Source organism: Hippoglossus hippoglossus, chromosome 9 (assembly GCF_009819705.1).
Source record: "Hippoglossus hippoglossus isolate fHipHip1 chromosome 9, fHipHip1.pri, whole genome shotgun sequence".
NCBI lineage: Eukaryota > Metazoa > Chordata > Actinopteri > Pleuronectiformes > Pleuronectidae > Hippoglossus > Hippoglossus hippoglossus.
The window spans coordinates 26,973,482-26,995,692 of NC_047159.1; the positions used below are offsets into that span (position 1 = coordinate 26,973,482).

The 22,211-nt window shown below is 40.6% G+C and overlaps 1 protein-coding gene across 26 annotated transcripts in view; it reads right to left on the minus strand.

Moving 5' to 3' along the window:
• Positions 1-22,211, minus strand: part of cacna1ba (calcium channel, voltage-dependent, N type, alpha 1B subunit, a) — a 128,096-nt gene that overhangs the window by 16,480 nt on the left and 89,405 nt on the right. For 14 of the 26 annotated variants that reach the window (XM_034595706.1, XM_034595710.1, XM_034595701.1 and 11 more), the window contains 17 exons: positions 17,386-17,482; positions 15,341-15,501; positions 15,056-15,193; positions 13,841-14,042; positions 12,265-12,429; positions 11,586-11,696; positions 11,427-11,510; positions 10,871-10,876; positions 10,106-10,222; positions 9,851-9,916; positions 9,628-9,719; positions 8,539-8,689; positions 7,284-7,411; positions 5,934-6,030; positions 3,381-3,486; positions 2,973-3,080; positions 92-210 (listed from right to left, as the gene is read on the minus strand). In XM_034595706.1, coding sequence (XP_034451597.1) covers positions 92-210; positions 2,973-3,080; positions 3,381-3,486; positions 5,934-6,030; positions 7,284-7,411; positions 8,539-8,689; positions 9,628-9,719; positions 9,851-9,916; positions 10,106-10,222; positions 10,871-10,876; positions 11,427-11,510; positions 11,586-11,696; positions 12,265-12,429; positions 13,841-14,042; positions 15,056-15,193; positions 15,341-15,501; positions 17,386-17,482 — 1,948 coding nt within the window. Of the gene's footprint in view, positions 1-91; positions 211-2,972; positions 3,081-3,380; positions 3,487-5,933; positions 6,031-6,948; positions 7,046-7,283; positions 7,412-8,538; positions 8,690-9,627; positions 9,720-9,850; positions 9,917-10,105; positions 10,223-10,870; positions 10,877-11,426; positions 11,511-11,585; positions 11,697-12,264; positions 12,430-13,840; positions 14,043-15,055; positions 15,194-15,340; positions 15,502-17,385; positions 17,483-22,211 lie in introns of all 26 variants that reach the window. The other 12 variants (XM_034595712.1, XM_034595708.1, XM_034595709.1 and 9 more) reach the window with 3 other exon arrangements.

Below are 22,211 nucleotides of genomic sequence, written 5' to 3' on the forward strand. Positions count from 1 at the left end.
ATACTGCATCCAATGTGGGTGTGCTTCAGTCAGTGAGTGCGTGCCGGTGCGTGTGTGCAGTCTGCGGGTATGTGCGGTTTGGATGTTGTACCTGGGAGCCGGATGCGTTCTGTTGCTGCTGCTGCAGCTGCAGCCTCCTCGCTCTGTTCTGTTTGTAGTAGTCGAAGATCATCAGGGCGGCATAAACCTTCCCTACCGTCAGTTCATTGGCTGAGGAGGTGAGGAGAGAAGAAAATATGTGAGAAAGGTGGAGAGGACGGAGAGAGGGAATCTGCTGACTCACTCATCCACCCTCCATTCATCTCTATTTGCCTGCGTGTCTCCCTAATGGTTTAGTTTTAAGGGAGGAGACGTCTTACTGTGAGTGATTTGTGTGATTCACAGAATGTAATTAAAATGGATTTCTAAGGTAAACAAAACAAGCATCATGACAGAACAAAATGCCTGGAAATGCCTCTGGGTATAATCGGTCAACACTTCTCACCAAAAGGTGGCAGCAAAAGCAAAGCTCAAAGCTGCACAGTCTGCATTGTCCTTTGCATGGACTTATATGGATGGACACGTAGCACAGGTACTCACACAATAACATACTGTATATGTACTCACCTGAGCATCTATCTATCAAACTGCTTGAAATACAAATCCTTCAGAGCTCAAATATCTTAAAACTTAAAATGCTCTTAAATTGAAGAGAATGTAAAAAGGTAGCAGATCATATAGGGTCTCTATGTTGAGATGCATAGATAGATAGATAGATAGATAGATAGATAGATAGATAGATAGATAGATAGATAGATAGATAGATAGATAGATAGATAGATAGATAGATAGATAGATAGATAGATAGATAGATAGATAGATAGATATTGTTTAGTCACTTTCAATGCATTTACATTGCCTGAATTATCAACATGGTCCTAACACGTATTATTTATCTGATGCTCCTCATATAAAAGCAGTAGAATTCATTTCCTGCTTGCGGTGGCAGCTGACCATGGATTATGAATAAAACTAGATTGCTCCCTTCTTCTCCGTCAGACATTTTCCCCTCTGTCCGTCCAGGGAGAGGGATCCCTCACACGTGGCTCTCTCTGAGGTGTCTGCGTTTTTTTTTGATAGTTTTCCCTTACTCTTGATGAGGATGTCTCACCTTGTTAGGTCCTATGAGACAAACTGGGATTTGTGAATATGGGCTTTACAAATAGAATTTGATTGATTTGTATCTCAAGCTGTGTGAAGTTTGATAAATGTCCTCGGGTGATGTCATTTGAGTCAGTGCCAATTATCTCTGAAGACTACAAGCTTGAAAAGTGAAACAAATCTGGGTGTAGAGTGTTAGAACCAAGTGAGCTGAGCAGCCTCATCTCTGCTGAAGCCTTACAAGTTGCCACTGAATGCATAACACACCTGACTCAGCAGTCAGGTTGTCATAAAGTGGGTAGACTCTGTGGAATAGAACGACTTTGATGCGGTCTATTGTAAGTCAGACATAACTATTGGAGTGTAATGGTAAATCAGCAGAGTGATTCTAGACTTCTGATGAATACAGGCCCTGGGTTTGCATACAACCACTCACAGTACATGTGATGTGAGGAATCTCCCATCGCATATATACGTTTGTGAAAGAACTAGGGTCTTGTAAGGCTGTGTTTGGTTTTATATATATTAACAATGGAGCCCAGAAGAGCTATGTTGGCAGGGAAATGGGGAACACAACATGACCCTGTTTTTGACTTCATCACTTCTTAATTGAAAGAAAAACTCACAAAAGTTTGAAAAACGAGAGGAAGCATTTCAAGTAAGCATATTAGAATCTTTTCAAACATTTAGGCTGCTTCGGGAAATCCTTCCCTCGTTCACCACTCTCTATATAGGAGACGTTTGTAATAGTTTAGTCGAGTATGCAGCAAACTGACATTTCGGACACTTGATAATCACCATCACTTTGTATCACTGACATTTGCAGAGTAATACAATGGTAATCTTCTCCTACACTATGCACTGCATGTGGGATTGAGAGCAGAATGTTTTGTCCTTCTGTTGTGAAATTGTAGATGAAAATTTACAGCATATGATTTTATACACTCAGAAACCGGATACTTGAATAAAATGGCAGAGGGTAAATCTAGTAAATAAAAGGGGATTTTGGACCCAGCACAGATGTTTTCAGTTTGTTTTACAATTAGTGAGAGCTGAAGTGAAACCTGAACACCCACCACCAGAAAGACGGGCTCATTCAAATTCCATTTACATTTGTAACTACAAGGCACACTGTAGAGTCAATCAAGTTTCAGCAAATCTCACAAACTCAAAGAAACCAGTTTCCTAAATATGCTAGTTTCTTTCATCAAGATTTTGGCAGTATTCCCTGGGAATTGGTGGAAATGTCAAAAACGCTCTATTTCTGCAATGTTAGCAGTTAAAGGGCCAGTCCATGACTGGGTCCTAGCTGTGGTAAGGTCATACATACCATCCATACAAACATTTAAGCAGCAGATATCATAGCTAAACAGTTAGGAAAATAAATTAACTAAGAGAGCAAGTGAACAAGTGAATACAAATAATGTAATTCCTTATGTTAACTGCTTACTGGAGTTTACATTGTTTTCAGAGCCATGAAAGAAATAGTGACTGAGAGTCTGCACTGACCTACAGAAGCTATAGTGGGACAGAGGCTGGCCTGAACACGACTTTGACTTTGCTCTGTATTGTGTCCTTGTTTGACTTCAGCCCGAAACTCTAGTGGTTGTAGTTGCAATTTGATATGTGAAAAAATATACATATGCATAATTTAATGTCAAGATGAGGCTGAAGAGGGCAAACCTGAACCACCTTGTGTAAAACTAAAGCAGCAACAATGCGTCATTATATACTGACACCATGGTAATAACCCAGGGACATCCAAACTATTAACTTAATGACGTTCAATCCTAAGTATTTTTTGGTGTAAAAAATGACATATAAAAACTTACGTTTATGTGGCGTCACCAGCAGGTTCATGGTCTTTTGTGAGAGGTTGGACCACACAGTGGACAACTCCTTCTTCAGCTCAGCATCAGACAAGCGCTGACCTACCATACCTAGAGATCCACAGATGGAGAGACAGACTTTTAATCTCCTTTATAATTAAAGCGCACAGATCTCGAGCAATCCGATCACAAGTGGAGAACTTTATGTACTAACATCTGACATTACTTTCCAAAGACCAAATAAAGTTTTGATGTTTTGGGTTTGTTCTCACTTCCTGTACTTAGCGCTTTCCACTTGTGATCACCTGACATGTATCACCTGACATTGGCTCCAAGCTACATTTCTGCACTGCCTTCAGATTGATCTATTTATCTATAGTCTACTTATTATGTGTGTTGCGTTTCTCTGACCTGAGGCCAGTTTGATGTCCAGGGCAGTTCGAATCAGGGCCATCAGGGTGGAGGTGAAGTGTACGCTGTTGTCATCGGCGATGGGCATGTTCATCTTGACGAGACGCTGAGAAGAGGAGATGAGTGATGACAGATGGACATTAGATCACAAAGTGATGACAAACAACCCAAAGAGAACATACAATCCACCCAGAGAAATCAATCTGTGTGCTGCTGTGATCCAATACCCTCCACGGATCCATGTTAGCATAGAGGTCCCCTTTGCAAAATTTTGTTGAATGTCTCCAGTTTGGCCACATTGATGAATTGTTACTGTTCAGCACACAAAAAGCCTTCTCTACAAGTACGTACAGAGGAGACAAGCTAGACATCCACATTCACTGCTACTGGCTACGGTATGCACTACGCTGCAAGTCAAAGTGCACTGGTGCAAGACTGACATTGACCGAAAAAAAGGTGAGAGAAGGCATGTAACGCATAACCATGAAGGTGCCTCGGCAGTCGCAGGAGCTCGACTCTGTGGTTGCCAACCTAACAATCATCAACTTAGAGTTGACGAGTTTGCGTTTGCTCTACATGTATGTGGCAGCTAGCAATAAAAAAAGTGTCCATTCCACCAAGCTTGGGCAGCCTTAGCAGGAAGACTTGGTTCATTCATATAGGACTAATGGCACCACTAGATGCACACTGAATAATGTGGGGTTGCTGCTGAAAGAGTTGAGCTCCCCTGAACACAAAAAGCATTCATATACAAGTGCTCTCAGTGGCAGTGCAGAGAGTAAGAAAGACCAGCGTCAGAATGAGACGGAGATGGAGAGCTGAGAGGCAAACACACACACACCTACACATGTGTAAAACCATGGTCATTTACATATGGTCTCACTGTCACCCACACGTCGACACAAACACCACCACAGGCTGCACACCCAAATTCCAAAAGACGAGTAGCTGTCTAAAAATTCAGAGTGAACGAAAATATATATTTTACTTAAAAAAAATTTAAAGCGTGATTGAAATTGTGGATCTGCAACATTGTGTCTACAGGGAATTATTGCAAATCCAACCTGGTATCAACATGCAACCTGCATCTGGATACTGTACAGACTTTTTGCCTTTGCTTTGACAGCTGGTGTTATCACAGGGATTGTGCTTGTGAGTAGATCTCAACATGAATTATTATTATTATTGTTAGGTAGGTCAGTTTTTAAGTTTTCAGTGAACAATGTGGATGGTCAAGGGTCACATGACCCATGGAGACATTCTGCCTCCATCAACCACAGGCACTGAAAGACGGATTGCTGTACACACTTAAGACAAGAAGGAATTTACACATTTGTCTAAATTAAATAACCAAACTAATCTTTGTAATATCAGAATTTGAGCTCCTCTTTTAGCTCCACAAACTTATTTAACTAATTTTCATCTCATGGTTCGTCTATTATCTACTCAACTATCTACTCAAAACAGTGGAAGCCAAAAGAAGGCCTGGAAAAACATTTGTGGAATATGTGCCATGTGAGTGCTAATTGTTCCATGCATCAGGATACATGCATGATATTTGCCTGGAATGCAGGACTTCATAAAGATATATGTACCCTTGCTATAGGCTAACTACGCTAATGTTACATGAAAAGTAAGTAGCTAATCAGCCAATAGTGAAGCTTGCTAGTCCTACAGCGAGATCTGATCTGATCTTAATATGACCATCACTACATGTTGATGACATATGATCAACATTAATCAGCTGCCTCAACATGTGTTTTTACAAATTCTAATAAGACATCCAGATACACATTACATATTAATATCAGGTAGCTCATTTATCTAAATCAGTATTTAGCAAACAATACATCAAATCAAAATCACTGTGACATATTTTTTCAGTGCTGTGCAGCAATAACATTTTAACACACAGACACACACGCACACATACAGACACACACACACACGCACACACGCACACACACACACACACACACATATATTTCAGTGGATAGACTGAAATGAAATGTGAGAAAGAATGAGAGGGAAAGGGCAGGAAAGACAGAACCACAAAGAGGAAAGCATAGAGATACAGAAATAATTGTATGTACAGAAAAGCAACAGAAGCTACGCACTCACGCACACACACGCAAGCAGGCACACACACAACGCTCCACTCACGCACCCCCCCCCCCCACACACACACACACTGCTCCACAAAATAATACCCCAACTAGGACATACATTCAAAAGAAATAGTGTCATCTGAGCAAATTTCCTCCATAAACACAATATATCTTAATTAACATGTTTTAAAGTCTTTCTCTTTAAGCTCTATGTGTTATTATCATTAGTGATGGTTATTAGCCTAGACAGGCAGCTATGCTCAGAGGAACATTAAAGACAGTAAAGATAAGGTAGGGGCTTACAACAAAATATATCAGAATACTAGCAAAAGCAAAGTGAAGAAACAAGGGAGGACTGCAGAGCACAGACACTGGCTTGAGTTCACGCCAGTGGAAGAAAGGTTGTTGAGCACAGGGTAGAAGGTAGAGGAGGAAGGGGGTCTACCTTGTAGGCGACTCTTGGTGGACATTTCTTTCCCAAACCTAAGGGTGGGGACATGTGGAGCAGCATCTGATACATATCGCGGTACGTGATACGCCCACTTCACAGGGAAGGAAATCAAGAATAAAGGAAACCCAAACAGAGAAGGATGGGAAGTCAGAGGAGAGGAGCAAAGGGAAGAAATCAAAAAATAAGAGAATAATGGAAAGGAAAAACAGAAATCTCTTGTTAATAGATTTCCATAAGTGAGATGTAATGTGAATGTCATCCTCGGCCACAGAGTCGGGGCTCGGGGATGCATCGCTGTGGAGCTCAGGATCCCTGAGAGGAGAGATGGGATGGTAAAGAGTGAGTTTGGTGGGAGAGGGAGGAGGGGAGAGAAGAAAGGTGGATGCGTGGACCTGACACACGGGATGCTGATGAGAGGGAAGAGAAATGACAGCATCATAACAGGGATGTCTGCCTGGTCATGCTAGCAAACATCCCACTGGTACTTCAACCAGGACACACAGAGACAAAGGTTTCAATGCCAGCCCAAGCGCTTGTTTGGGGCTTTCGCTCATAGCCTGACTTTCCACTAGAATATGTCTACATAGAAGGATCAACCAGTCTCCATAAGGGGTTTGACCTGATTCAGCTGTTTTAAAGATCTGAATGAAGCCGTCACTTTCTTCGTTCAAGACTTTTTTTCTGTCAAAAGACTTGAAGACTTTTCGAGACTCTTTCTTTCAATTCTGTTTTTCTTTTTAAAACTGTTGAATGTGATAATAATGGAATGTCTGCCATCTAAACATTTTAGACAGGAGAAAGTAGGCATGACAGGCGGCATGTTGGGACAATGCCGTGGCTTTGAAAGCTTTGTTTCCACTCCGGCATCATTAACCAAAGCCAGTCAAATTGGAGGGGCAGGTGCTAGACTTAAGGCGATTTCATCGGTGCACAGCCATTCAGTTAAAAGTTTCTTGGTATAGAGGTACACAAAGCACCCTGGTGACGGAGATGTCTGATATTTGCAAACCTTGTATGCTACCCTATTAGGGCAGTTCTTCCCTAAGCCAAGGGGGGGTGAGATAACGCGTAACAAATTGTACATATCCTTATAGGAAATCCGTCCACTGTGGAAAAGAACAAGCACATAAATAAACAAACGTTCAAGACATCTTAAGATAAAACAATGATCATCAGTGGGCTGACTGCATACAACAAGGTAAACGGAATGAGGCCTGTGTATGAGGCCTCATCAAGTAACCTTAGTCACAAAAGGGGTAAGAGAGGAGTAAGGTTAGGATGTCTATTCTCTCCACTTCACTTTGTATAATATCCTCTGGGGCCCAGAGGGAGGTTTGAACATACCACGCAGCCGGGTCATACTCGGCCCAAACCCGGATGAACTCATCGAGGTGATGAGGTCCCAGGATGGAGGAATCTCTGGTTAGGTACTCAAAGTTATCCATGATGACGGCCACAAATAGATTCAGCATCTGGAACACAGACATTAGGTTGAGTTTACACCTGTGTTCTGACCTGTTGGATTCAGTTCAACCTCGGACAGAAGACGAGGAAGGATAGAAGGAGATGGAAGCCAACAGTGAAGCTGTGTTATTGGCTGTGTCCAAAATCACTCATTAATCACTATATGGTCCACCATATAGTGATTTCACTATTTTGTAGTGCTGTCCGAATGCTTAGTGAAAGTTTGTATACCCTATATAGTGGACTCATTGTATCCCACAGTGCATCGTGAAAAGTAGTGTGCAACTGATGGTCACTAACCAAGCAATATATACCATCACGCATTGTTGCGTTGACAGGAAGAAAAATGACGGAGAGCCGATAGCAGAGAGGGCATCACATATCAGCCTTCTCTTTCTCGTGATTCCTTGTTCTTATCAATAATATCTGAATTATCATGAGGATAAAGACTGACAGGTTTATATTTGCAGGCATTTTCACAGACCAAGTCTATTTTAGTGTCCATAATATTTATGATGGCATAGTTTGGCACGGCACAAATTTGTGAAATGTGGCAGTAAAATATGTCAAAAGAGCAGAGCAGTCCATTACAGCACAATCTGCAGCATACAAGTTTATTTCTAGATTTAAACCTGTTCATTCACCTCACTGTGTGGCAAAGCTAACCTTCCTTGGGGGGAAGGGTATGTAAAAAAGCATTTTCTTTCAAAGGCATTGAACATGTAACATTTATTTTCCCTTGAATTGAATGATGTGGCAAATGTGAACTTAAACAATAAAAGGCATGCTAGCAGATATGTGTTCAGACCAATGCAAAGACTAGTCACAAAATAGCACCAGGTGATGTGAGTAGACGCAAGTTATATTTCAACTTGAGAAGGATTCATGCGATGCTGCGACACTGTGTTCCAGAAAGAACACCTGCCATTGTCTGATAAAAGTAGAAGATGTACTTTATAGAGACAGAACAAAAAAGGAGAAGGCTTGCAGAAAAGTCAGAGAAACGGTAGGACTTCCACTTAAGTTCTGAAAATATAATATAAGTTAGCATTATCGTTAAATGTCTGCCCCCAGTTAGTTAGTCAGTTCCCCAGTCCAGCAGCAGAATATTACACTAGTGTGTTTCAGTACTGACCAGGAAGGAGCAGAGGAAGATAAAGGAGACAAAGTAGAAGTAGGCAAAATCACTGCCACACTCCTTCCCTTGGTTCCCTGATCGCTCATCACAGGCTCGTTGACTCAAACACGATAACATGATTTCCTGCCAGGCCTCACCAGTCGCACTCCTGAGAAACACAGAAACACAGAAACACAGAAGAGACATAAAGGACTGGCAGTATTTCAAAGAATGCCTCCTGCAGAAAAAAGTCAGAAAATGTAGACTCAACAGAAGTTGAATTAAAAAGAGCACTTGAATCTGAAGTGACTTTGTTGGCAGTCATTGTTTTAGCGTATGCTACCGTATCAATGTTTCTATGTTTTATCTACAGATCTCAAAGCCATAGTTTCAAATGTTCAGGATGTTTAAATAAGCAAACCTACACGTTAAAGTTCAAAACAAATTATTATGTATTATTCATTAAGAATGTAACACTCAGCTAATCTGCCTCATCAGCAGTGTGGCTGTGATTTGATTGACAGTAGCCTGGAAATAAAAGCATCAAAAACTGACACCAGATTCAAAGAAGTAAGTCAAAGTTACACAATTCTGATTAGTGCTCAAAAGTCCAACCAGAGCCCACCCACCTTGATTCAGTATGAAGAGCAAAGACCAGAACAGAACACAATTACAGAAAATCTCTCATGGAAAATCATTTAATTTTAGGACCTTGTGACTCACAGTAAGAAGCTTACTAAGAGAAATGTGTTTTACTAAAAAAAAAACTAAAATCAAAATGTTGTCTGAACAACCTCAGGTTGAGAAAAAGTTGCTTGAATGTTCATGATCTCTCTTCATCATGGACTAGGGGTTGCATGGCGGTACACCGGTGTCATAGTCATCGCCAGTTTGATAGTGCACCACAACATGGATTGTGCCATATCGTCATCACTGTGATAAATCGATGGCGTTACTGTATTAAGAAGTAAAACGTAATCACTATATCAGCTGCTGCCTTCATGTAAGGTGCGTGGTTAAAACACTTTTATGGAAAACTGTCTGTATCTGGTCAAGGTTGCCTCATGAGCTGATGAGACATGTAGAGTATAGCAAAGCCACTTTTACCTGAACAGCAGCATGAGAGCCTGAAGGAACGTGCGGAAGTTGTTGTGGTGATTGATTGCTGTGTCCTCATTCAGGTCAATGTTGCCAAACACCTACAGTAGAGACACAGTGAGGGGAATTGATTCATACTGTCTTAATAATGTGCACTTAATATATTTTACATTTAGACCACAGCATTTCAACAGTGCACTGTATGTGTCCTCAGCGGAGAAGCATCACGCACCTGCATCCCAATGATGGCATAAATGAAGAACAGCATAGCAATCAGCAGGCAAACATATGGCAGGGCCTAAAGGGAACAATAGGAAACCAAATAATTAATATCCACTCTGAATTATTTCAGCCTGGGTGTTTGAGTTTGTGGGTGCAGGTATGTGGTTGGGTAAGTTTGTAAAAGTGAACTAGCCAGTGTGCATGTGGATGCTAATATACTGTACACGCGGTTTGTCAGCGAGCCTGTGATCATGTGTGTGAGCACCTTGAAGGACTGAACGAAGGTCCACAGCAGGATGCGGATGGTGTAACCCTGCCTCAGCAGCTTGATGAGCCGAGCGGCTCGGAACAGCCTCAGGAAGCTCAGGTTCAGCAGCCTGTCCTGTTACAAACATGTGGGACACCATGAAGCAAACGATTCAGGGTTGATAAACTGGTGACGTGCTGCTCCCCTTTCACAAGCATGCTCGGGCAAGTATAAACATATTAAAACCAATCATCACAATCAAGCTGAATTGGTTACATCAATACTAAAGTGATGCAATGTTTGAATGTCAGTTTGACCATCATGGTCAATACTGCTGAGAGCTGGAGGAACATGTTGTCAGTTTAAAAGACAAGGGGCATTAAGCTGCCTCGTCACAGCTGTGAGTCCAAAAAGGAAAGATATGACATATGACTTCTCTCACATAGACTTCATCAGCTGTGGATTTTTAAATCTTTTTTTTAAATGAACATTATTATTTTTATTGAACTCAGGAATAAGAGGATCAAGAGAATCCACTAATAAATGTTCCAATTGTCTTCATGGTTTTTAGTATTTTCAGAACATAGTATGATAAGACATTAAGTGGAGTCAGTCTTCAACAACTGTATGTAAATGGTTTGCTGGATATTCCTTAAGTCGGCATCAGTCATGTTTTAACCATTCTCTTTAGTGTGACCCTCATAAGCTTGTATTATATATATACATATAAACTAAAACACTATGTGAGCTAAGAGCAGGGAATGGTTTCAGAATGTCACTCACCGTTGTCTAGTGAAATTTGGGACCAGGGTATGGGAACACCAGTGACGACAATCAACAAGATGAAAATGCAGGGAAGGAGAGAGAGAGAGAGAGAGAGAGAGAGAGAGAGAGAGAGAGAGAGAGAGAGAGAGAGAGAGAGAGAGGGAGAGTCAAGTGAGTGAGTAGCAGAGTAAGGACAGCAGAGGGGAGAAGAGAGGAAGGAGAAACAAGATGAACAGTCATATTGCACAACATTAAGTGATACAGGTCAACAAATACACACATGTAAATCTGTCAAAGGCTTTGTCACAGTGTACACATATATACAGGTTGGTGCACTGAAAAGAACAATCGGTCAAACACAGTAATCACAGCAAATCACACGTTAAAGAATGGAATCAAAGAAGTCGTCCATCCTCAGCTCCCGGATGGTTCATCCTTCTGATTAACAAAAGACTCGCTCACAAGCTTGCTGTGTGTGCTGTTGTTGCACTCAGCACAGTGTTGCTGTATGGATGTGGTGTATTCAGCCTTGTTGAGGTGAGTGGAGAGAGAGGGTGGGTGCCAGTGCTCTTACATTGATTTCAGTCACCAGGATGTCAGTGATGCTGCCCAACACTGTCACAAAGTCAAACACGTTCCAGGCGTCCTTCAGGTAGTTCTGAAAAAGAGCAGATGAAAACTATTAGTTTCTATCCAGTAATTAGGACTTTCAGACTCAGCAAATGTTATTCACCAGTGGACCGAAAGCGATGATCTTGAGGATACACTCCAGAGAGAAGAGAGTGGTGAAGACGATGTTGAGGTTCTTCAGCATGGCTTCATAGAAGTCTGGAGCTCCATGGAACTGAAAGACAGGGGTGAAGGGTGTTTTTAGAGAACAGTCTGACTGATCTCGTTGTCCTTGCTGGCTGACACAACACTTTTAAAGCAACTGTTTAACATTTTGAGAAACAGTATTCTTACTCACTTTCTTACTGACTTACATGAGAAGGTCAATTCTACTCTCATTCACATTCTGTTTGTTAATATAAAGTTTCAGCAATAGCTCCTTAGCTTAGCTTGGCCAACAAAACACAACGCTGGGTGCAGTTTCTGTTACCTTCGGACTTTTGAAATGTACTGTTTCCTGTTTTATTTGGAAACTTCTTCCCTTGAGTGTGTCTCTTGTCGTTTGAGTAGCTTTCTTAATGTAATCCAGTCAAATTATTATTAAATCGTTTTTATAACCGATACCTGCATTTGCATTTGGGAACATCTAACTCTGTGTGACAAAGAATTCTCAAAATATTAAACAAGTCTTTTCCTATGCTAATAAATCCAGGCCTGACTTCAAAAAACATGACAAGCTGAAAAAGCTTGGTCAACTGTATCAAGTCTGCATAATATTATTTTAATGATTCAGAAGCACTTACCTTCATCATGAGTACCACAGTATTGAGAGCAATCATGATCATGATGGAATACTCAAACGGAGGTGAGACCACAAACTTCCACATCCTGTACTGGAAGGACTGCGTGTTCATGGGCATGTAGCGCGTCAGAGGTTTGGCGTTAATGGCGAAGTCAATGCATGCCCTCTGTAACAAAGGAACCACACCGAGTGCGTCTTCATCATTTCAAAGGAACTGCCCCCAAACCCTAGTCTCTAGTAAATGCAAGCATACACTTGGTCACACTGAGATACATGTGAGCAGCTGGCATTTAGAACAATTCAGACCAAAAAACTGCACAGTGCCCTTTTTAAATGACTTTGGATAAATAATAGACCCTTTTCACGGCAGCCATTTTGACACGGAATAGCAGGTAAACACAGGTAATTCAATTAATTAAGGTTAACTATTTAGATAATGTGATTAGTGACACCTGTGTTTACCTACTATTTCATGTCAAAATGGCTGCCGTGAGCTATTTGAGGGTAAAAAACAACACTTTGAATATAACATATAGATTGTTTTGCTCCTAAAAGCAAAATAATTTAAACATAAAAACAACTGTGCAAATACAGACAACACTTGAATTGATAGGGTTATATATAACCCTACCCTACAATGAGCAAGCACTTGTTAACCCTGGAGAGAAAAAACAGGGAAAACCTACAACAAAACCAGACTCATTGTGGCCTGTGCCTTGACCAGTTGGGGTAAGAGCAGTAGTGAGAGTTGAAACTGTCCTGAAGAAGGTTCCTTTGACTGGATCATACAAGCTTCATTCAAGTGGTTAAACTGAGTATGTAACACATATCATATTTTTCCTAATAAATACATTGACTTAGCTTTTTTAAACTAGCTTGTGTGTCTAAAAAGACAATTTTGCTGGACTGCAAGTAGTAGTAGTAGGCCTGTGATACAATTCAGAAAGATAAAAAAACACCAGCAAGATTTGGTATGAGGGAGCTATAAGCTAAGAAGCTGAGACCTCATTCAGAGGGAGAGTTTGTGAGGGAGCCTTGTTGCTGCTTGGATCGGACAAAGTCAAATTGTTCCAAATAGCTTGTCTCTAAGAAGCATTGCAGAACAAGGATTTCTAAGTTTTCACTCTTCCATGAGATGAAACAACAAACATAACATCCATTTTTATTCGTGGGTTCTAGCAAAGGTGAGAATTTGTTTGAGAAAATAGTTTCATCGTCATCCTCATCATCAATACCAGTAATTATGTAGGCCCCTCGAAGGCTGTGATAAAAAGTGAAATAGAGCTTAATAGGAAAGAGGTTCCCATCCCTGACCCAGAAGAGTTCAAGCTGTAACCCCACTTTGATCAAAAGTGACACTTTGAATATGCGTCCTCATTCTTCTGTGTTTTTATGCCAGCAAAAGATATTGATTAAATATTTCACATAAACTCATTCATGAATATTGATAATGTCCAGCAAACAAAAATGAGAAGTAAAACTGATAACAGAGATAATGATGTGGCAGCATTGTGTATTAGCTACTGGAAATCAGAATAACATCATGCCCAGAGTTGTTTGTCAGGTCTATACTGTACCTCATTCTTTTCCAAGCTGCACTCAGACAAGGCCTTGTCTCCCTGCTCCTGAAAGGTAATGATGATCAGAGCGACGAAGATATTGACGAAGAAGAAAGGGAAGACCACAAAGTAGACCACATAAAAGATGGACATTTCTATCCGGTAGCCCGGACTGGGGCCCTGGTCCTCAAAGGTGGCATCCACAGAGTGCTTTAGTACACTGCAAGGGGAAAAGCACAACATGAAGGTTGATGGTGAGACACAGGGACATATTGACATACTGAAATGTTATGTTCCAATTTAGGAATATAAGGTCTTTTTAATGAAGCAAATAAAACACATTTTTCAAAAAAGTTCACAGACTTTACCTAAAAGCAGAAATGATCAATTAGAAGTATTGATGGGAATACGATTAATAATCATTATTAGCAGTGTAAAAGCTTATTTTTACTGACGGTATTAATACACTGTGGTTTAATAGCAATCTTGTAGTAGTAGCCACAGGAACCATCAAGCTATGAGAGGTGAGCTGTATTTAACTGAATTTTTTTTTGTTCATCGTTCTTCTGCACAGAACCAAATCATGAAAAGAAAATCAAAGATGCCAGAGATCTTAGAGCTGATCTCAACTCAATTCAATAAAGTTAAATAAAGCAGTTAAAGCAGTTAAATATTGAACTCTGCTCAATAAAGCAGAGTTGTGACAAAACCTCCATGAATAAAAAGAGGTCAGTAAAAATAGAACTGGACCTACACTTCCCATGATGCAACTCCATGGCATCTTTCCTTTGAATATCCCTGCTCCATAAATGCCCTCATCTTTCAAATTGTAAAAAAAAACAACAACCTAGGGCTTAAAATGGTCATGTTGGTTTTTGGAGCAGAACTCGATATGATGATATATGTGTGTATAAAATATGTAACAATTGTCCATTAAGATGACTAGACTCAAGCCATATATAGCTAACTTACATTTATCCAATTTATCAGCTTTACCCTTTGCCAGTCAGCTATTTTTTCCTTTCACTGTTTGTGCTGGTTACTGATGAGTTGGCTGATAAGTGTCCTGCAGTGCTCCACTTGAAACTAACTCATAACGCTTAATTAATGAGGGGCAAATTATAATGAACCACGAGTCCTGTTTTTCAGGTGTCCAATCTATCACAGATGGGTCAAGTTTCCACAATGACAGCATGACACATGTTTGTAAATCAAAGAGGGAGCTGCACTTACGTTGGCCAGCCCTCCCCAGTAGACACGGTGAAGAGGGTCAGGAAGGCCCACAGCACATTGTCATAGTGGAACTCGTACTTTTTCCACTCTCTGGGCATGGCAGCCACCTCGTCTTTGTCATAGTCCAAGAACTGACCTCTGGAAGACATAAAGGCATGAATAAAGCTGAGTGGGGAGAGACCGGTACAGTGGTCTGGTCTGGTTATTACCTCACCAATGTTTGGAGGTTTACAGTTAAAAAGTGAATAAAATGAGAAATGAGGAATTTGGGGATTTGAGACCAACTTGCAGTCCTTCTCTAGCCCCTTGGACTCGTCTGTGCAGTAGAAGAATTTCCCTTTGAAGAGCTGAACTGCAATAACGGCAAAGATGAACATGAAGAGCATGTAGACGATGAGGATGTTCAGCACGTTCTTCAGAGAGTTGACCACACAGTCGAACACTGCCTGAGGATACACACATACACACACTATTCATTTGGGGATCAAGTGTAAAATGATTTGTCAGATGTCAGGATGCTCCTTTTTTTACCACAACTTTCTTTACTACATTGGAATCTGAGTCGGTCTTGTGCCCTGTCCCAATTCCCCCCTTAGCACTACCACTTGGCCTTATCCCTTTATTTTGTGTGTGGCCTTGCGCGATTGTGTTGTCCCATTTCTCTGTGTGATGTAGGGGTAGTGGCCTTTTCAGGACCCCCTAAAAACCAAGTAGTAGAAGATAATTCCCAAAAGATTTACGAATGGTCGAAAGCAAATCAATATGGCGACCGTTGGGGGTAAAATACTCTCAAGTATGAAATATTGCAAAATAACCATGACTAAGTGTTTAAGTCCAGCGGAGTATCTTATTTTGATAATAAAAATGAAAAATTCATTGAATCGCTGGTCACGCTGTCAAAACAAACATGAAAACAGTCTGAGTGTAAGTAACGAGTAACGTACTACTGTGTCCTGTAAATGAAGTTTGTCTGTTGTAACGTTTTCAGTTAGGGGCGAAGTTTCTATCGTCATAACTAACGTAACATTGAAAAAAACGATGTAAACACACTGACTGACTGTGTATTGATCAATAGATCAATCTTTCCCGTCTGTCCTGCAGTTTTTCAGATGTTTCCCTATTATAATCTTGATAAGGGTTGTTAATATAATAACATGATATTGCTTGTCACTATAATAATGTTGGTTGGCCGCTGATGACATAGCAAGTAGTGTCCCTATCCATAGGGGAAGATGTTCCTTTTGGCTACCCCTTGTGGCTCCCTTTGAGGGGACACTCAGTGAAGGGCACTTCAGGGGTCGGACCAAGGGAGAGGAAATGGGACAGGGCCTTAATCTCTAATGTCCAGACATGGCCAGCCACTGGGAATATGGGGAAGATTCCTAGTAGGTTCAGACAGCATAGCAGTAGTATGTATAGTAGTTAACAGGGCAAACAGCCAACAACTAATACACTTGCTATCATGATCACTTTGCAACAATTCAAACACAGGGATGACAGAAATAAAGGTACGATGGAGCAGAGAGAAGGCAAGATATAGTCTCTTAACAGAAATACAGTGAGAGCTACTGACACTGTGTTCAACAAGGTCTGTCTGAGAAGAACATACGTGCCTGTGAACAGCTGATGTTGTATCTGCTGCACTCATTGAAAGTGATGCTCTAATGACTTGTTGTGATTTATAGCAGCACGGAGATATCAAATAAAAACACCTCTTCTACATGAAAAAAGGCTGATGATATCCTAGATTTTCAACAAATAACACGTACAGAATTAAACCAGGAATACAAGTGTATTATTACCAAGTAGTGTGTGTATCAAAGCCTAATACATAACAGTCCTCTGAGCCAAAGAACACATCAACAAGCCACACTGTTGCACTGGTTGACCTATTCCTTCATTACAATGAGCACACACACACTGATTTATTTTTATTAAATCCCACAAGAACCTCATATACCCAGAAGAGTACAAAGGGCACAGTACGCTGCTGAAAATCGTCCCCACAAAATGAACAGTTAAACTGTATATTAGTGAGAATATTTGTGTCTCAGTAGGAACCAGTGGGACAGGGTAGGGAAAATGTTAGGTAGTTATGTTATGGTTTTATCATTCTTTGGGTTGCCAGGGTCCTCTGGGCAAGCTTGACTATCAGTATGCTGGGGGGTTAGGGTTAGATTAGGGTTAGGGTCTAAGATTTAAAAGAAGCACAGTATTTTGCTAATGAAAAACTCTTGTGACATTAAAATATCCGTCCCGAACCACCACAGAGCCCCGTTAACCTGGTTAAATCAATCAAAATAAAGTGAATAGCAGTGAAGGAGCAGAACCTTTAATTTCGGCAGACGTTTGATGGTCTTGAGCGGTCTGAGAACTCGCAGAACCCTCAGTGACTTGATGGTGCTGATGTCTTTGCCTTTGGTCCCCCTGAGGAAACAACACACATGATTACGTCCAAACAACCTGCAGGAATCTGTGGCCTGTTTCAGGAAGTGGGCTCGATGAACTCTGAGCTAAAACCCTGAGATCATGGAAACTAAGATGACTTACTCTGAGTCAACGGTATCTTAAACCGTGAAGCTGACCTGCTCACTTACAGCTTTTCTTCTACAAGCCCTGTGTTTCTCTTTGTCTCGTTCTGCCGAGCCTGAAGAGGCTTCGGACAAAGGGCTGAATTTCCTCATTCATACAGTTCCCATCCTAAGAACATGCATCTGCACAAGTTTTACATCAGGAGAAGATTAAAAATGGAAGGACAGAGACCTGATCTATCAGAATAAAATCGACACACTATCTTCAACATCACTTTGTGTCTTAATCAAGTTACATCTGAAAACATACATTTAAAAGTCGAATTTACCAAACAGTAGGATTCCAGCACATCATCCATTAATGGATAATAGAAGTTTCATAACTAGACCGTATAAAATGTAAAAGTGTTAATAACTTATTGATTCTTGCAGCTGGTGGTTTTTAAAGATAAACGTGCATTGTTGCCACAAGTTAATATTTATGGCTGTACTGGATTATAACACAGGATTAATTACCATGGTGAATCACAGTATCAGAGCTCCACTGATGATTGCTTGTTTTCCATTCTTCATGCGCAAGCATTAATTAGAGTGAAAATACTCGGAGTTGATTGAACTAGGTCAGATGAACTGTTCTGAAACTGAAAGCTCAGGGTTTCCCATCTCAGGGTTTATCTACTCAGAGTTCAGGGTTCGGCTCAGAGTTCGGCTCAGATAAACCTGCTTCCTCAAACAGGCCCCAGATTAGAGAAACAGCAGAAGTAACAGACATTGGTTTTCAGAGTAGAACATGATTGTTGAAATACATTTTGTGACAATCTGAAATGTTGCAGGGTATGAATTATGTGTGTTTAGATCAGCTGTGTTAATGAGGCACACTACAACAGGCTTTCTGAATATCAACAAAAACACATCAATGGGAACAATCGGAAGTCCCATAGGAAACATAGTTATGTTAGGTATCCTGGTTCATGTAGGATGCTTCTAATTCGCAGGACATCAACTCCAGTGTTAGGTTATGTCTAAGGGCCATGTTGAAGATAAACAGGGTGTATGCTCACATTACAGCCTCTGAGGCACCAGTCAAATGACGACTACACAGGATAGACACTGGGAGTGGGAGGAGGCGAATATTTCAGACCAAGGCAACCTTGTGACTGGCTTCCTATAGGTTGTCCTGTCATTCCCATCACCTTGGTAACAGCAACCATTCAATTTTATACATGGCATAATACTTTATGCATACAATAAAGTACATGGCACTACTCTAAGGTACCAAGACAGACTCATACATTGAGGGAAATGTAGAATTAGTGCATGAGTATGGCATTTCTGTGACACAATGGTAGAAATGATTTATCCTTAAAGAAACAGTTTAACCTTTGGGCAATGTACTTGTTTGCTTTCTTTCACAGAGTGAGATGAGAAGATTGACACCAGTGTCATGTCAAGAACAGATTTGGAGTCAGGATGTGGTTCAGCTCAGCATAAAGATGGGAAGAAGGGGGAAACAGTTGACTTCACTCTCTCCCAGGAAAAAAAAAAAGGCATTTCAGAATCTCTAAAGCCAACCATGGTTCCTAGAAATAGTTTGTATACAACTCTGGGTCCCCATCCAGAGTGCTACTGTATCTGTGGTTGGGTTCAACAAGAGCAATTTGATTAAAGTTAGGGCAAGATTGTAGCTTTGATTAAATATTAGGTAAAACTCAAGCCCAAATTATATGTTAGTCGGCTGATTATTTATTAGAGATAGATTATTGACCGATCACAGATATATCAGTATCAGCATGTTGTTCAATATGCCTTGATATGAAAATGATGTGTTGTTCCAAGCTGATTTTGCATTTGTATTGTCTGACAGACGATCTTTGCAAGTGGATCAACAACCTATAATAAGAACCTATAACCAAAATACATTATACTAAACTGGATGTATGTACTGATATTGGAGTTTGTTACCCAAAAGTTCTGACTCCTTGGCCCGAGTCAGGCTCCACATATTTAGACATCTGGACTGACCCTGACTGTTATCGTCCAGTGTTGGTTGATATTCAGCAAGATTATCAGTGTGTGCACTAGGATTTCTCATGATGTGGAAGCAGCATCTGACAGTCATGCTGTTTGTAGGCACAGAAACCTGACATACACTGACATTGGCTATAGTAATCAAATCAGATGAGAGCGTAGAAGGGAGGTGCCCACAGTGTTGGTGCAGTGATCACAGTCTTGAGCTCTCAATATTAGATTTCAGTCATGTGTAAGGGTGGGAAAACATTTAAAAATGTGAACAGGGTTTCTTTCCCAGTATAATGCATTACAATGTTGACAACATTTGAATGTTTGATGAGCTGGCTCTCCAAAGGTCTTGAATATGATTAGAGAAGATTTCCATCCAGCAGCTCCCCTAGGGAGGAGGATGTACATTCCCTGTGGCTATCTGACTCCGACACTTAGTTTTAGTTTAGTTGATTGTCTTTGGAACTATTCATGGTTTGCATCTAGTGCCACAAGGCTGCAGGTGCATGACATGATAAATAGGTGCACAGCAACTCACAGAGTAGTGAAGTAACAGACTGATATTGATCTTTTCATCTCACTCTCAAAAAGGAAAAAGCCTGTTTCCAAAGAACTATTCTTTTCAGCCAGACTCACTTCAGAGTTATTATGCAGTGACATTTTAGCAATTTATCACCCTAGTGAGTGGCCAGCAAACACATAATTGCTTTGTTGCCAAATTTGCTTCAACTGTTAATCTATCACTGAAACTAAAGCAAACAAAACTAGGGTGTTTTTAGTAGAATGTTCACACAGTAGCCCGCAAAATCACTGACTGTACCACTATTACAGTGTCTTCTAAAACAATACATTTTCGAAAGGCAGAAGAGCTGATAGATGATGGCAAATGTATTGTACTAGTTATTCCAGAGCAGTAAACAGTTCACAACACAGGCAAACTCCCACAGGGACAAACATTTAGCTGTGTGAACCGTTAACTGTGAATTATTAAGAAATTCATATGTAGAAAAAAAGTATTCAGGAGCTTCATTTATAGGCTACTGAGAAAAAAATCTGATTTCTATCACGCTTTGCAAAAACTCCACAAAAAAACAATCAATTTTCATTGGGTTCCCTTGAACACTTCACTCAGAGATGAGATTATTATTTCTACGATCAGGTCTTCTTGAATATATATATCTAAGCTCAATAGGACTAAGGTCATCAACAAAGGCATTTGTAATCAGGTAAGCCCTTATCAATACAATGCCCTCTTCCGTGCTTACTTACAATATTATGGAATAGATCGGCCTGCAACACTGCTGCCGTGCCAACTCATCAATGAAAGCCATTAAGCACAAAGATGAGCATTGGGCAGGACACCGGCTGTGTCAAGAGTCATTATGGAGGACAATGACACAGCATCTGTGACTCCTCACAATGTCCTGACAAAAGGATGCAGCATCATTTTCTTGCCTTCTCTTGGTTTGTTTGATAAAACCTTCAAATCCCCCATTGACACTTGTAGGGATATTTGTATCCATATCCAACAAAATATTCATGGAAGAATTGTTTATGTGGGCTCCACCAAAATCAGTTAAGAGTTTTGAGTGGTGGGCTTCACATCTTTGAAATCCTTGTAAAAAATGGTTTGTATTTATATAGGGCTTTTCTAGTGATGACCACTCAAAGCGCTTTACATTACAGTTTTGCCATTGACACATTCACACACACATTCATACAGTGCATCTATTCAGCATCCTGCCCAAGGACACTTCGGCATGCAGATGGGGAAGACTGGGGATCAAACTGCCGAACCTTCTGGTTGGAGGACAACCGCTCGACCGCTCAACCCCTCAGCCACAGCCGCCATGAGCAGCCCCTAGTTTTAATTAGGGAAGTATGTTGGCAAATAGCTGTTCTAAATGCTCAGTGGCAGGGGTCGGATTTGGCTGCCATAGAACATGGCAAGATGTGATGAAGCACAGAGATGGGGATAAGTGTTCACGCTCACACAGGCAGTGTGGCTTGTGCGTCATAAGGAAAGACACAACGAGCCTCGTTGCGAAACAAAACGCGGGATGATATATCGATTACTTTTTATTCATAATTGTTGAATAACTTATACATAGGTCAATTTGTGTTGGTATATAGCAGTGGTTCTCAACCTTTTTTCAGTGATGTACCCCCTGTGAAATATCTTTTCAGCCAAGTACCCCCTAACCAGCGCAAAGTATTTTGGGTTGAAAAAAAGATGTAATACACAGCGCTGTGCCATCAGTGTCTGATTTATTAAACACTTATATTTTATTGAATATTTATTAAATAACTATTTTTAAAGGATTTTTGAATAGATGCTAATTTTAACTATATTTAAAAAAAATCCCACGTACCCCCTGGAGTACCTTCACGTACCCCCAGGGGTACACGTACCCCCATTTGAGAACCACTGGTATATAGAATGGAAAAGAAGGGCTAGAGAGATAAGATCAAACCCTATCTACTTCTCATCAACACCCACCTGGTCAATCACTGTGTAAAGTGCTTGTTGGTTTTAGAACTTGACAGAAGCAATTTTCATTGAATTTTCCAAGAGACTTGAACTCCCTCACTTGAGGCATCAACAC